The sequence below is a fragment of the Bactrocera dorsalis genome, chromosome 1 (assembly GCF_023373825.1).
Source record: "Bactrocera dorsalis isolate Fly_Bdor chromosome 1, ASM2337382v1, whole genome shotgun sequence".
Classification (NCBI taxonomy): Eukaryota; Metazoa; Arthropoda; class Insecta; order Diptera; family Tephritidae; genus Bactrocera; species Bactrocera dorsalis.
Genome location: NC_064303.1, coordinates 94,001,994 through 94,016,786, shown reverse-complemented (window position 1 = coordinate 94,016,786; position 14,793 = coordinate 94,001,994). Strand labels below are relative to the sequence as shown.

Below are 14,793 nucleotides of genomic sequence, written 5' to 3'. Positions count from 1 at the left end.
TGAAACCATTGAAAGCAGAGCTTCCCAAGCACTTCAAATGTGGAACTTCTGCAAAAAACCCATTGTATCAAAGTGGGGTTTACGACCCCCCTTTGTCTATTGGCTCTCGACAAGTACCCCATATTAATGTATGTTGCTTGGGCATGGTGGCAGAGGTACGCGATTAAATTCTGTGTGAAACTCGGTAAATCTGCGACAGTGACGTTTGATATGATCAAGCAGGCTTACCCAGATGTTGCTTTAGCAAGAAGAGGTGTGTTTAGGTGGCACTGGACCTTTTTGGAAGGCCGGGAAAAGGTCGCTCATGAAGACCGAAAGAATGAGCTATTCCAAAGTGAAAACTATACTCGTTGCCTTTTTTGACATCAAAGGCTTTGTCCACCATGAATTTTTTCCTCCTGGACAAAGCGTCAACGTCAAGTTTTAGGTGGAAGTCTTCAAGAAACTCAAACGAAGGGTAAATCGGGTCCGACAAAATATTGCAGCCGATTGGAAGTTGCAGGAGAATGCCTTCCGTGGCACCTTCCATGCTTGAAATTCACGCTGGCGGCGCTGCATCGACGCAGAAGGAATCATTTTTGAAAGCTTTTAAAGAATTGTAACGATTGATTCAATATATTTTTTAAATCGACTCAGTCCTATTACTTGCTGACAAACTCTATAAGAACATCATCTAGTTTTAATGACCTTGGTGCGGTCGCCTGCGGTCTGGCTCTTATAAGCCTTGCCTTTCGACCGACCAACATGTTGAGAGAAAAGGACAGAGAGTGCGTTATTTTGTTTTCGCCTAGAAAGCACGTTGAATTGCTTTATTTTTCCAAATTAGCTTTTCAAGACCAACAGTGTATTCGATCTACGAAACATTAGCCAATTGGTCGTGCTTTTCTTCAAATTTATAAAACAGTGCCGAAGGCGGTTCCGACCGACAACTAGTTCGGTTTCTTTATCACCCAAGACTATCTCAGAATGTGCAATGCTATACACATTTGGACATGGAATTCCAGATTAGCAATATACCTTTGCATACCCAGAAGCAAAAGTATCCTCAATCACTTCTTTAAAAATAACTATTAGCGGAGATACTTATAGTGTCTCCTTACTAAATATCCGTTTAAGTCTTACTTGTTAGCTAAATAATCAGAAAATAATTGATTTATCCTAAATCAGTAAAATAATATCCGCCCCTCTTATAGAAAAATTTAATGCTATTAAAATTAATTCATCCCCTCAATTGCGGCTTATGCAATCGGACACTCGGTGCTCAAACTGAGAAGCTGCAGCTGATGTAACTCGAAATATTACTTTAATTTATGTACATATATTTTTTCATAAGGCAATAAATTGCAGTGCAGTGGACCGCAGTCTCTAAGAGGGGGGTTGAAGCACACACCACCAACACCACTGCCTCTCCTTTACTTGCAACATTTTTCAGTCCACCATAATCACATAAATATGACTTAAGTGAATGAGCCAACCACCACAAACAACAATCGTAATATGAATAAATAGACTATGAAATTTCGTAAGACCTCCAAGAGCAACAACAAAAGTGATTACCTACAAAAACTAAAAGGAAAACGGAATTAAATAAGCCAAGCCCTTGGCCGGGAGGGGTTGACTAGAAAGGAAACAAATCTAAAGGATATGAATAAGGAAATAGTGCATGTGTATATATGTATGTATGTACACATTAAATCCGAAAGCGGGAAGTGAGCTGGAAAACACTACATTCGAATAGAGTATAAAAGATCTAGTGAAATCTCATTTACCAAATGCAATGCAACTCAATTCAACTGCTTCCATTTTGTGAGCATTTCAATTTCCCACATTTCTTTTGATTTTATTTCAACTGCGAAAATCATAATTTATTGTATTTCGATATTAATGTAGCTTGATGGTATTACAGAATGCAATCATTCAATTTTTTGAAAAGATAAATCGAACAAACGAAATGCCACGAAAGGCGAACGAGAATCGCGCGAAGGGCGCAACGCAACGAGCTATGTGCAAGCAACGGGATTTGTGCATGCTACGAAGCAAAAGCGGATTGTGCAGCATGCGAGCTAGCGAGCGAGTGAATAGATGGCGCTTCGGCTCTTCTGCGCTTGGCAAATTTATACACTAATCAGTTTTACACCAGCAGCAAACGGCAGCAAATAGAAGAAAACCCACAAATAAATAGAAACAACAAACGATGGGACGGGGTAGCAAACCGAAGGAGCTGCAATAGCAATCACAGTAGCAGTCATGTCAATGCAGCGACAGCAGCTGTTGCAACAACGTTTGTGGCAACCAAACAACGACGCTCGTCATTGCTGTGGCCGTAGCAGTGGCAGCCAGCCAGCAGCGTTGCAATTGTATAATATTTGTTTGGCCTTACAACAAGGAAACAATAGACGTACAACAAAGCGTATTGTGGCGGCAACAATTGCCACTACACAAAGTTGAAACATATTGAAGAGCACCGTACGATGGCGTGTTGAAGGAACGAAAAGAGTTAGAGGAATGAACTAAGGATTTCGCTAGTGAAGAGAGTTGCAGTAAATAGAGCGAGAAATCAAAACAAATATTGGCCAATGGTCAGAACGGATGAAACTTTGGCGCCAAAGTAAATAGTACATTGTCTTTATTGTTGCAGTCGCAAATGCACAATTCTGCTTAAATATTTCAAATCTGACATTGTTGTTAGTACAGATGCCTCTTGTTCTATGCTATGCTTGCAAGCAATGTAAGATGAGCGATAAGTTGGTCAAATGGTCGCGAGATCATCTTGTAAGGGTATACAAGAAGCCGTAATTTTTTTGTTTGAAAGATATTTGTTAAACAACCTTCTGGTTCTTGGGATGTAGGAGGAATCCATCTTTAGCATACCATAAGGTTAAACTATACTAAACCAATATGAGCGAAAGGTGACAACATTGGGATTTATACTCACGGTGGTACCCACGCAAGTTTGTAATCCACTCACAAGTTCGCTTGTAGAAGGACCACGCATTCTGGAGATCCCAACTCCGGCCATTTTGATAGGAAATCGAAACACTGTCTTTTTACAAGAAGAAGACAACCCTTTGTTAAATATCTAAAAAAAAACTAAGCTAGAGAGAATAGATTGAAAGCAGGGCTTCCAAAGCATTTCGAATTTGAAACTTCTTTTAAAAAAGCGATTGCCTCAAAACGGGGTTCAGGACCCCTCATTATCTTTTGGCTTTGCAAGATATTTACTAAATAACTATCAAAGCTTCCGGGACTTCTGTGTGATACAGATTTATGAGGCTGCCGCAAAAAGCCACTACTGACCCTGTGCAATGCTCCGGAGGATGTAATACATATTTATTCCGAGCGACTTTTCCTACAATAATCCATAAAAAATCTAACAAGATCTGTGAGAGACAATCATAACCTGAAACTATTTAGGTGAAATGAATACCTTAAAGTTGACTGCTTGTGAGATACCGCTCTGTCATTTTGCTGGATTTCAAAATTTCGTTTCGTCACTAAATGTTATTAACAGCTGAGTTCCGCATATTTTTCCAAATGCTCTGATCACTTAACAATAGTTAAATTAAGTATAACGCCCGTATAATTTTTTCCGGACGCAAAATCGTTAAATTCGTAAAATTAAAGGCTGCGAATAGTCAAACAAGTTCTTGAGTCGTGGATTTTCGGCAGACTTTCTTCGGAATATGTTTATTCAAATTTTCCTTCTGTACTTGGAGTTAACATTGAAGAAACTATGCAGCCTGTCGCATATACATTGTGACGAAAAAGTACCCAGAAATAGTAATATAAATTCCCCAAGTAAATGATATTTTAAAAATATGTCTTTTGCTAAGTTGGTAGGACTGTACCGTAAACAAGTCTCTTTGGGTATGCTTGATCGTGCGAATTCTGATCCAACATTCATGGAGAGCATTATAACTGCCGATGTGGCATGGGTTTATGAATTTGACAAGTCAACAATCATTGGAATGGAAGGAAAAACACGAACCGAAACAAAAAGAACACGCCAAAGCCGCTTAGAAATCTAGGCTACTCATTTTTTTTCGATATTCGTGGTTTGGTACATCAAGAGTTCGTGCCGGAGGGACAAAGTTCTATTTGAGGCGAGTATCCGTCGAAAACCGCCGAGCATCGTGGTTTGGTGCATCATAAACAGAGGTCAATAATGAGTTCTACATTTCTAAAGAAAATCCATCGAGAATGGCCGGAATTTTGAAAGCACAATTCATGGATTTTACGCGATGATAATGCACCATCGCATCGAGCCAGGATTGTGACCAAATTTAAAGCCAAAAACCCAATGAATATCATCGATCAGCCACCGTGATCAGCAGGTGTGATTTTTTCTTATTCTCCAAACGTTTTATTTACAATTTCTGGGTACTTTTTTGCCACAAACATTAAACTCTCACCGGTAGTGAGAGTTTTTAAATTTGAAAGAACACGAGCGGGCTGATGGTATTCTTCGTCGATATTTTGCCGATTTGACTTCAATGCGAATGTTGATGTCTTGTATGTAGGCAAGATCGCTTTATGTGGGGTGGGCTTCAATACTGGCTCCGAAAGCGATCGAATGATATTATTTTTACACCCAAACTAGTTCTTAAGTTTTTGGGATATCGTTCTGAAATTTTAGTGGTGGCTTTCTTTCAAAGAAGCTGCTCATTTGTCGATATTGGCTACATCAAACCAATCCTGGTGAGCTGTGTTTGGAAAAAGTCTTTAATAATGGCTCCCGAACAGCAGTTACAAAATGTATTTTTATTGGTTTCCTTACATGTTATAAGTATATATACCATGTGGTCAACCGATACACTAAAGTTTCAAAAGACTTCATATACCTATGTATATCCGTACTGTTTGGCTTTATGTCACACACATTTGTATGCATGCCGAAGTAATTGTTGTTCGGTTCACCTTTCATCTCTGACAGCGTTGATACCCCAAATGGACTTTGAATTGCCAGCAAAGGCACAATTCACAATTCGAATGTTAAGCAAATAAATTACGCATAGCTTTGTGTCAAAGTTACAGTGAAGTCGACAGGTGACAGGGAGTAGCGCAAGTCTAAGTTATGTAGTATATATGTATATAGACATGTTCGTTGGTGGTTTGGTAGTTGAGCTGCGCACATTGAAACTCGCTTATCGTCGCAATAAATCGACTTAATTTATTGTCAACGACAAAATTTCTAAGGAACTGGAGGTAACCGCTGTGGTTGGGCGGTCATATTTATACAAAGTTGTTGCAAATATAGAGTTGTCTTGTGAATGCAGTCGGGTTGTATATGCAATGGTTTATTGCGTGTTCGAGACTGACCTAACCTCTAAAGCCCTCTAACGCAAATGGCCAAGTTATGAGGTACTTGTTAGCGAAAGGTTGCACCGCAATTGCTGTCAGTCACTTTAAAAGGCTTATTAGTCCAGTCATTTAAGCTTAAATTAGGTAAGAATCTCGGAATTCGAGATACCCAGCTGTATGTCTGTAAATACTTGTATATTGACACATTGAGGTATACCCTACCATATGTAGGTTTTGAGACAACTTTAGGGTTTCAATATACAAGTATTTACAGACTTAAGGCCGTGTATCTCGAATTTCGAGGTGAACTTACTATTATGACTGGACTCTATTCGCCAACTCGCCACTCTCTAACGCTTTGTATTATAAGTAGAATATGGTTTTTATTTAGTTCAAGTCATCACTCGCACAGGCGGATGCTCGCGCAGACATGTACCTTTTCCATTGATCAATTCTGGCCTCTTTTGTTTAAGTGTATCATTTGTCCAACTGATCACAATACACTTCCGAATTAATCGTGTTATTGGCCCCTTGAAATCTCATCAAACAGACAACAAAACTTTTCTTCAGTGACGATGAGCCTTCAAAGTGACTTGAGCTGGTTCATTCTTTTTCAACCATGATCTCTCGCGTAGTTTTATTCTTCTTTATTGGCGTTTACAATAGCACGCCAGTCGTTCTTCCGTTTCGCAATTTGGTGCCAATAGTAGGTTCCAAGTGTAGCCAGGTCCTTCTCCTCCTGGTCTTTCCAACGGAATGGAGGTCTTCCTGTTCCTCGGCCTTCCTCAGCGTGTACTGCGTCGAATACTATCAGAGCTGTAGTGTTTTTGTCCTTTCGGACAACATGGCCTAGCCAGCGTAGCCGCTGTCTTTTAATTCGCTGAACTATGTCAATGTAGTCGTATATCTCGTGCAGCTCATTGATCCATCGACTGCGGTATTCGTCGTTGCCAATGTGCAAGATGTATTGTCCATCTTCCGCAGAACCTTTCTCTCGAAAACTCGTAACGTCGATTTATCAGTCAGCGTTGTCATCGTACATACCTTTGGAACAAATAGCGGGGATTATGAGTGACTTTGACAGAGTTTGGTCTTTGTTCGTCGAGATAGGACTTTACTTCTCAATTGCCAATTAAACCTTAACATGTTTGCAGTGGTCATTATCAAAGGGAGGGCATCGTATCCGATGCTATTTTGATCTCTTAATTGGCTGGGTATTTTTACTTCACGGGTCCCAAACCCAGCGCATAAGCCAGGAGAGGGATGGTTCCTTTTTCATTTTAGCTCACCTTTAAATGGATGTTTTTTGGTTATCCAGAGAATACTTGGTCTAAGACTGGAAGTCGCGAGGTACTTGAGCCATATGTGAAGCTGCGGTGCAGCTAAAGTTATTGCATTTTCTTTTGTTGTTTTTTTCTGTTTTTGTTGTTAAATGCTGTAACTTATACTTACCACATATGTATACATATGGACATACTCGTTAAGTGCCAAAATGTCCCTCCATTCGCGCAGCAATGCACTGCAGACCTCCTCATTGTATGTTTCCTGCACAAAAAGGCATTCTTTGCGCATTTTACATTCGGCTCTACTAATTCTATTTCGTTATCAGCTAAACATTATGGCCTGTCTGCAGCGACTTATGCGCCACAACCGAATACCATATCCAACTATGGGTAGGTATATGTGCATGTGTGTGTATGCAACGGTTGACAAGTATTTCCTACAACAAAGCGGCATTAGGAAAAACTATGTCAACTGTTCGTGTGTGTATGTGTGTAGGAGGGTAAAGCGTGTTGCTATCAGTATTAGTATTCACCAGTCGATTGCAACTAGTACCTCTAAGCGAGTGAAAACGGGCTGTAAATAATCGCTTATAAACCTTTAAATTGAACATGCTTTTCTTTATATGCGGTCGTTTAAATGCACAAACTGTGCTTGTTGTGCCACCAACAACCACACACATGCCACCTTTGAGGTTAGCGTACACTTGCGAGGAGTTTCATTTCGTCCTTTTGTAACTTATCTTTGTATGTTTTGGTTGTTTGTGTTGTTGTTGTTGTTGTTGTTGTTGCGGCCCGATGTCATCGTTTATTTTATACCAGCTTTATAAACTAATGCCTCGGTCATGTGCGAAATTGTTGAAGATGCTTATCAACGGCAGCAAATGTCGTTTGTCGTCGTCGTCGCCAGTGTTGCCGCCAACACATTTCACAGTTACGTACTACGCACACAAACATAGTTATAACTTGCATTCAGTCATATGTGTGGCGGTGTGTGCTGTTGTCCTTTCTACAGCCTAACAGTTTGTAGGGAATATTTATTTCAGGATACTTGCAATTTATTATCCTGCAACTGTGTATACATATGTATATGGGGAAATGCACGCATTCAGCGCATATATAACTTATAAAGTCTATATTTATGTATATAATGTGTATATATGTATGTATATTGAGTTATATTTATGTAATGTTATGTATGTAAATGTTTTTGTCGGCTCGTTTGTCCACTGAGGCGATGTCACCTCAGGTGAAGATTTATGCGATGCACAGGCACACACACACAATCACGAGATAACATACACACATTTTCAACTCCAACTCATATACATATACATCAGTAGGCCGGCACACCTTAAATAGCTGCGAACAATGGCCGAGAGCGACTTGTTGAAGGCTAAAATTTTAGTTGCAGCTCTGCATATTTAAATGCATAAGTATGTGTATGCATATACATATATTACATAAACACCTTCGTTCGCACGTGAGGCCTCATTATTGCTTCGAGCCGCTCGTGGCAGCACACAAAAATAACTGCTCATATGCCACTAACGCTAGAACTAGACGTTTCAGCATGTGTATATATGTATGTACATATACCCCTTCGTATATTTAATACTGCTGAGCGTATACTTATACGTATATGTATATATGTATGTATACAAATATATGCCCATGCAGTGCATCAAAATGCTAGTTGTACTAGACCATTTCCAATACAGAGCTATATACATATGTATGTATGTATGTCTCACCAGTCTAAGAAATCGGTGAGTTGCTATCTAAGGTTAAAGCCAAAAATTTTCGAGTAAGAAAAATGTTTAAATGGGTTCCACTCATGCTAGATACGATCAATATTAGCTATATATGCTTCAGCATGTATTAGAGAGTAGCTAATCGAACAAACTAAACTAGCTATTTAAACAGACCGACAAGCTTAGAGCCGGTAACATCTCCTATAACGAATTTTCCAATAGCGACACTACAAAAGTAGAACGGACAGCAAAAGGATGCCATATCCGCTCCATCCCGCTCTTTTGACATTTCTCTTAAGTAAAGTTTGCCATTTCACGACGGAAAGATCCAGTAACAAGTAAAAATTTTTAAAATTTACTATTGGATTTTTTTTGGAGTCACTGGCCTCAATTTTAAGAGCGCTACGTCCAATTTATGGTCGTCATAATCGTTCTGTCAGAGCAAAAATTGAGCGTTTAGTTGAAAAATTTCGAAGCCATGGGCACAGTGCAAAATGGTCCCGCGCCAATGAGACAAGGAAGTGCCCGCAGTGTCGAGAATATTGCTGCCACTAGCATATCAAATGAGGAAGACCTAAATCAGTCTCTCACTTGTCCTTCCCAAGCGTTGGGCATCTCTGTGACGTCGTTGTGACGAATTTTGCGAAAAGATCTTGACCTACATCCTTACAAGATCAAATTGAGTCAAGACCTGAAGCCGCTTGACCACCATAATCGTCGTATGTTCATGAATTGGACAGAGCAACAGCTTGAAATGATCCAGATTTGCATTGAAAAATCATTTTTAGTGATGAGGCTCATTTCTGGCTGAATGGCTTCGTCAATAAACAAAATATATGTTATTGGTCAGGCAGCAAACCACATGTACTTCATGAGTCACCATTGCATCCCGTGAAGATCAAAGCCAGCAAATTACTGTAAATGGGAATCACTACCGCTCATTGAAAACCGAATATTTTTGGCCCGAATTGAACGGCGTCACAAGCCACACAGCGAATGTCACAATCGATTTATTGAAAACAAAGTTTCGTAAACGTATTATCCCACGAAATGGCCCAGTCAATTGACCACCTCGGTCATGCGATTTGACGCCGTTAGACTATTTCATGTGGGGCTACGTCAAGTCTAAGATCTATGCCAACAAGCCAGGGACGATTGATGAACTTCGTATGAATATCGAACTTGAAATTGCAGCAGTATCGGCCGATTTATGCTTGAAAACCGTCAAAAATTACGCTCAGCGTCTGGACTTCTGCAAGAGTGCCTATGGTGGTCATGCAAAGGAAATCGAGTTTCATACATAATGAAATCGAATGTATTTTCACACGAGTAAAGAATTTCATTGTTATCCCAAACCGTTTTTATAGCGCTCTTATTAAAATTTCCATTAGTTTGCTGTTCCTACAAATACGTAGCTTCTTGTGGAGAAAATTTCAAATCGATATCTCAGAAATTGACAAACAGACAGACATGACTAAGTCGATTCAGCTCTTCATGCTGATCAGTTATATCCGGCGTATTTTTTTGGGTGTTACACACTTCGTGTCAAACTTTATATATAAATACCCTGTTTAGGGTATAAAAAACTTCATATACATATGTATTCTCTTTTAGAGTAGTTCATCTTTAGATTTATTCACAAAAGCACCGGTGGTTATAGCCATAAGATGAAAGTCACCCTCAGACTCAAAGAAGTTCGGTGCTAAGATGACGACGAGCCTGGGCACTCTGGAATCCTATTCCAGACTTCCTATTTTGATTTAATTTAAAAACAGTTCAGTGAACAGCTCGCCGTACCTGTGCGCTTAAGATGAGGAAAGGAATATCTAGACTTCTCATAACTTCATGAGTTTGCTAGATTAAGTACATCAGTCTCAGCTCCATGGACTTCTTGCAGTGCACTACTGGATGGGTGAGTATTGAACCAGTTCAGCATGCGTTGATTAAGTACTGGCAACTGTGCAGTCCCAAGGACAAGGTCTTTTGAAAATTGGACTCTCTACAAAAATTTTCTTTTTCATAATCCTCATCGCTCAAAAGTTATTAAAATTTAAGACATATTTATGCTTTCTTAATGCATTCTACAAGTCGCTAACAAATAAAATAATACTGATCAACCAGTTCGAGATTTCTTGCCGAATTCTTTGCATTTCAAGTGAACCCAAATTAAAAAGAAAAACTCAGAGGTGTAAAATTAGAGATCTGTTAGTGCTTTTTTGTCATAAGACCGCCAAAAATGTTTTTTTATAGAAACTGAATAGTATCAAACTAGCCCTGGTAAGCCACGCGTGCTCATCGTCCCTATTTTCGCGCGTTCGCGTCAAGTCCGTTGTAACAAAAACTCTTCTATTTAATAAGATATCTTCGCAAATCTCAGCAGAGGGTATTGCCCAAGACAACCATTTGTTTGCTCATGATACTTTCGATTTAGCTCAAAGCCCAAAATGATTTTAAGAGGAAATAAAATCATACCAGCCTTGTTTTCTGTCACAACGAACTAATCTCTTTTCATACAGCTCAACAGAATTTCTTAATTTTGCTATTATAACTCTTTATTCTAATAAAACCACATCAGAACACAAAGCAAGCTCAATATATATTCGAAATAATAAACAGAGATGTTTATTTACATATTATTATGCGCTGCACTTTAATATATTTGATCAGAGTTTAGATATACTTCCACTCGTTTTTTTAAACCGCAATTCCATGCTACATTCTCACAGTTTGATTTGGAGGCGGAATTACGATTGTTTAACGGTGAACGCTTTTCACAGATAATATACCTTTGTCTTTTAAGGCAATTATTATCGAACATAGAGAAAACGTTAGGTGTACCACCTACCATGAGTTCTGTACAATCCTCCGCATCTCCCGCATTGTTCGGTTCGCCCCGATGCCACATTGCATAAATCATTGGACGTCCACTATTCAGCGACATGTATGTTCCTTCCACCGACAAATCGTTGATACTTGTCCAAGCTCTAAAACGTTTTAATTTTAACTCCCTTAAGTGCAATAATACAGCTATTTCTTCAGCCCGTGATTCAATCGTTAGCAAATCACTGTTGTAAGAACGACAAAAATGAATAGCTTCGAACCAATTCATCTACAATGGGAGGACAATGTGTTTTATGTATGTAAATAAAATTGTAATGGAACTTAGGTATTTATGTTTGAGTACCCCTGTGGCCGGAGTTGTCACTAAATAATACTTGCTGCCAACTTTAATGAAAGGTTGCAATTCCACATCTTCACCTGTATATTTAAAAAAAAAAATAATAATAATAAAAATAATAAATTAATTAATAAAGTTTGTATTACGTTCTTGAACCGATGAACTGCATGTAGTATACATTGAGGAGTTCATCAAAAGGAAGAGCAAAATGACATATTGTACTTAATCCATCACTAAAACGTTTCGCTTAAGCGTCTACGCGTCTAGTTGGTGGTGAAGTGAAAATCAAATGAATTGTTTCAAATTTTAAAGATCATGTTTCTTATAAAAAACAAGCTTTAAATATTATATGTATACGTGTAAGTGTTTACCAAGCAGTGAATTCAACCAATTACTTTAACCTCATAACCTTGATATTATTCAAAGATTTCTTATTGTGGGCTAGTATTTTTACTCAATGACATAATGCTGTACTGACTACTTGTGCCATACGAGTATTCTGGTAAGGCACACTGATAAGAGTCCATCGCTTATCGCAGTTCGTGGCGAGATCAAGCAAAAAATTAAATTATTATAAATTATGATTTTTATAATTATCATTATCATTCTTATAGTGTCTGTTTGCAATGCTCTGCAAAATATGGTGCATAGGGTCTTCCCACTGTTTATAAGCTATCGCTTCGTACATATTAGCATATTAGTGTGAATTGATTTTTTAAATTGTATATACATATGTATATTATAATACGATTTATTTAAATCTTAAACCTGGAGAGGTTGTACCCTCCTAGAAGTAGCTTGGCGTATTCCTGCTGCCTGCTGCCAGTGTTGTTCTCTCTCTCCACTCTCTCCTCCGTGCGGAGCAGCTCCTTAATAGTGTGCGACCCCACCGCGTTGCATGGTTCTGGTTCCGTCATCTTGGACGCTGCCGCTTGACTGTTGCTAAGAATGGCGATGCCTTCCGGTGTTTTCGAGATGTCAATGTATCACTTAATAGTATTGTCTCTCAGCAGTGTGTCAAGCGTGGAGTTGTTGAAGTGGTGTGAACTCCAGTATGACTGCAAGCGCTGCTATGGAGCATGTGCGCATTGCCCTTAAAGCACAGACACAGGCAAGCCTTTGCAGCTTCGATAGTTTAAGGCATACCGAAGACTGCGTTGCCTTGGCAGCCCAAGCAACCGCGCCATGGTTGACAATAGGCATTACTATCATGATATACCGCAACCTAATGATACTTGGGTTGTATCCCCAGGATCTGTCGGCCAGCCGTGTGCATATATGAGTGCCTTGGTGGCTTTGGACAGCATTAGATCCATATATCTACTCCATAAGGATGAGTCTAATGTGAGACCAAGGAATTTGACATCTTTCGACATCTCCAACTCCCTGCATCCAATTGTTAGAGGCCTCACGCCCGGATGAGATCTCCGCTTAGTAAAAGGGATCACGGCGATTTTTGCCGGGTTGATACTTAGCCCTAGCGTGTTACACCATCCCTTTGCTAAACTTAAGCCACTTTGAACAATGTCGCAGAGTGTTCTCAAATTAGCCTCGTGCAATTATGACAATGTCGTCAGCATACCCCTGACAACGAATCCCATTGCTAGTGAGCAACTCACTGGTAAGGTTTGCACGGCCATGTGACTATATATGTATATATATATATACTAATAATAATAATCGATATATATATATTATCTAGCTGACTCGATTTAGCCATGTCCATCTGTCTGTTCCTCTATCCGTCTGTATATATACGAACTAGTCTCTCAGTTTTTGAGATATTTATCTAAAAATTTGCACTCGTCTTTCCTTCACCAAGAAGCTGCTCCTTTGTCGAAATTACCAATATGGGACTATTATAGCATATAGCTGTCATACAAACTGAACGATCGGATTCAAGTGCTTGAATAAACAATTCGCGAGTTCACTCCACAAAATCTGTCATAACTTATTGCCTCAGGCAAAGATACAATCTCCGTAAAAAGTCTGTCATAACTTATTGCCTCAGGCAAAGATACAATCTCCGAAAAAAGTATCGACTCACTGTAGCGTATAGCTGCCACACAAACTGACCATTCAAAGTTCTTGTTCGAAATAAAATAAATAGATGTTTATTTACATAATATTTTGCCCTGCCGTTTAAAACATTTGAAATTGTAGAAATGCCTGGAATTCAATCTGTCTTCTCACAGTTTGATTTTGTGGCGGAATTACGAGCAATTAATGGTGAACGCTTTTCGCAAATAATTTGCCTTTGTATTGAACACTTATTATCGTTCATTCGAAGGATACCACCGAAGCGCACGATTTCTACACAATCCTCCGCATCTCCCTCGTTGTGCGGTTCGTTCTGCCCCCAGAATGTATAAAGCATTGGACGTCCACTATTCAGCGACATGTATGTGCCTTCCACCGCCAAATCGTTGATACTTGTCCAAACACCCGTATTACTAAATAACAGGAAAACCCACAAGGGCGTAACTAAAACATTATGTTCATCCAACGATTCAATCGTTAGCAAATCACTGTCGTAAGAACGACAAAAATGAACAGCTCCGAACCAATCCATCTGCAATGAGAAGACAATATGTTTTATGTAATTAAAATTGTGATGGCTCTTAGGTGTTTATGTTTGAGTACCTTTAAGCCGTGAGCAAATAAATAATACTTGCTACCAACTTTAATGAAGGGGTGTAAATCCACATCTTCATCTGTATATTTAAAAAATAAAATTAATAGTGAAATAAGTGAATTGATAAAATATGTATTACCTTCTTCAACCGATGTACTGCCTGCAGTGAATAATAAAGCATTAATAAAAAGTAAAATAAACGGAATATATCGCACGTCTCCCATAATTCAAGTATATTTTTTAAGCTCAAAAAATAGTCAAATTAGTGGTAGATCTAAACTGCGAATGAAACAATCGCAAATTTTATAATTCATATTTATAATGATATGAAGACATATGTACATATAAGCAAGTAGTTTTTTTCCGTAGTGTGCTTTCCCACCGATTACGCTCTATCGCTTTACTCACACTGATGAGAATTTTTTTAGATGTTTAATATAAAGTGATAATCGAGATTTCATTATCCGTCATTTACATATTTTTTTATTTTGTTGTAAAATTAATTAGAATTAAATTCTGAGAGATTTAATGATATTTTCGGTGAAAAATTAGGTTAGGTTAGGTTAGGCACTGAGTTCTTCGTGTTCGATATCAAAGACCTTGAAAAGTTACAGTGCGATCACGAAAATGTTTCCACATGGGATA

The 14,793-nt window shown here is 38.8% G+C and overlaps 2 protein-coding genes across 2 annotated transcripts; both read right to left on the bottom strand.

The window, feature by feature from the left end:
* Positions 1-10,912: 10,912 nt before the first annotated feature.
* On the bottom strand, positions 10,913-11,953 carry LOC109579377 (C-type lectin 37Db). The gene is made up of 3 exons (XM_049459444.1): positions 11,660-11,953; positions 11,520-11,593; positions 10,913-11,444 (listed from the first exon to the last, which is right to left on the bottom strand). Exons 1-3 carry the CDS (start codon positions 11,703-11,705, stop codon positions 10,986-10,988), a joined length of 579 nt encoding a protein of 192 aa, XP_049315401.1. The 5' UTR covers positions 11,706-11,953; the 3' UTR covers positions 10,913-10,985.
* Positions 11,954-13,598: 1,645 nt separating this feature from the next.
* Positions 13,599-14,547, bottom strand: LOC105223480 (C-type lectin 37Da). The gene is made up of 3 exons (XM_049459449.1): positions 14,288-14,547; positions 14,157-14,227; positions 13,599-14,085 (listed from the first exon to the last, which is right to left on the bottom strand). Exons 1-3 carry the CDS (start codon positions 14,370-14,372, stop codon positions 13,690-13,692), a joined length of 552 nt encoding a protein of 183 aa, XP_049315406.1. The 5' UTR covers positions 14,373-14,547; the 3' UTR covers positions 13,599-13,689.
* Between the last annotated feature and the right edge of the window lie 246 nt (positions 14,548-14,793).

Bases quoted from the DNA above. Each gene is read 5' to 3' on its own strand.
- LOC109579377 (XM_049459444.1), bottom strand. From the start codon at position 11,705: ATGAACTCCTCAATGTATACTACATGCAGTTCATCGGTTCAAGAAC. The intron at 11,594-11,659 runs GTAATACAAACT...TTAAATATACAG, and splicing joins CAGTTCATCGGTTCAAGAAC to GTGAAGATGTGGAATTGCAA. The intron at 11,445-11,519 runs GTACTCAAACAT...CTCCCATTGTAG, and splicing joins TGACAACTCCGGCCACAGGG to ATGAATTGGTTCGAAGCTAT.
- LOC105223480 (XM_049459449.1), bottom strand. From the start codon at position 14,372: ATGGGAGACGTGCGATATATTCCGTTTATTTTACTTTTTATTAATGCT. The intron at 14,228-14,287 runs GTAATACATATT...TTAAATATACAG, and splicing joins CAGTACATCGGTTGAAGAAG to ATGAAGATGTGGATTTACAC. The intron at 14,086-14,156 runs GTACTCAAACAT...TTCTCATTGCAG, and splicing joins TATTTGCTCACGGCTTAAAG to ATGGATTGGTTCGGAGCTGT.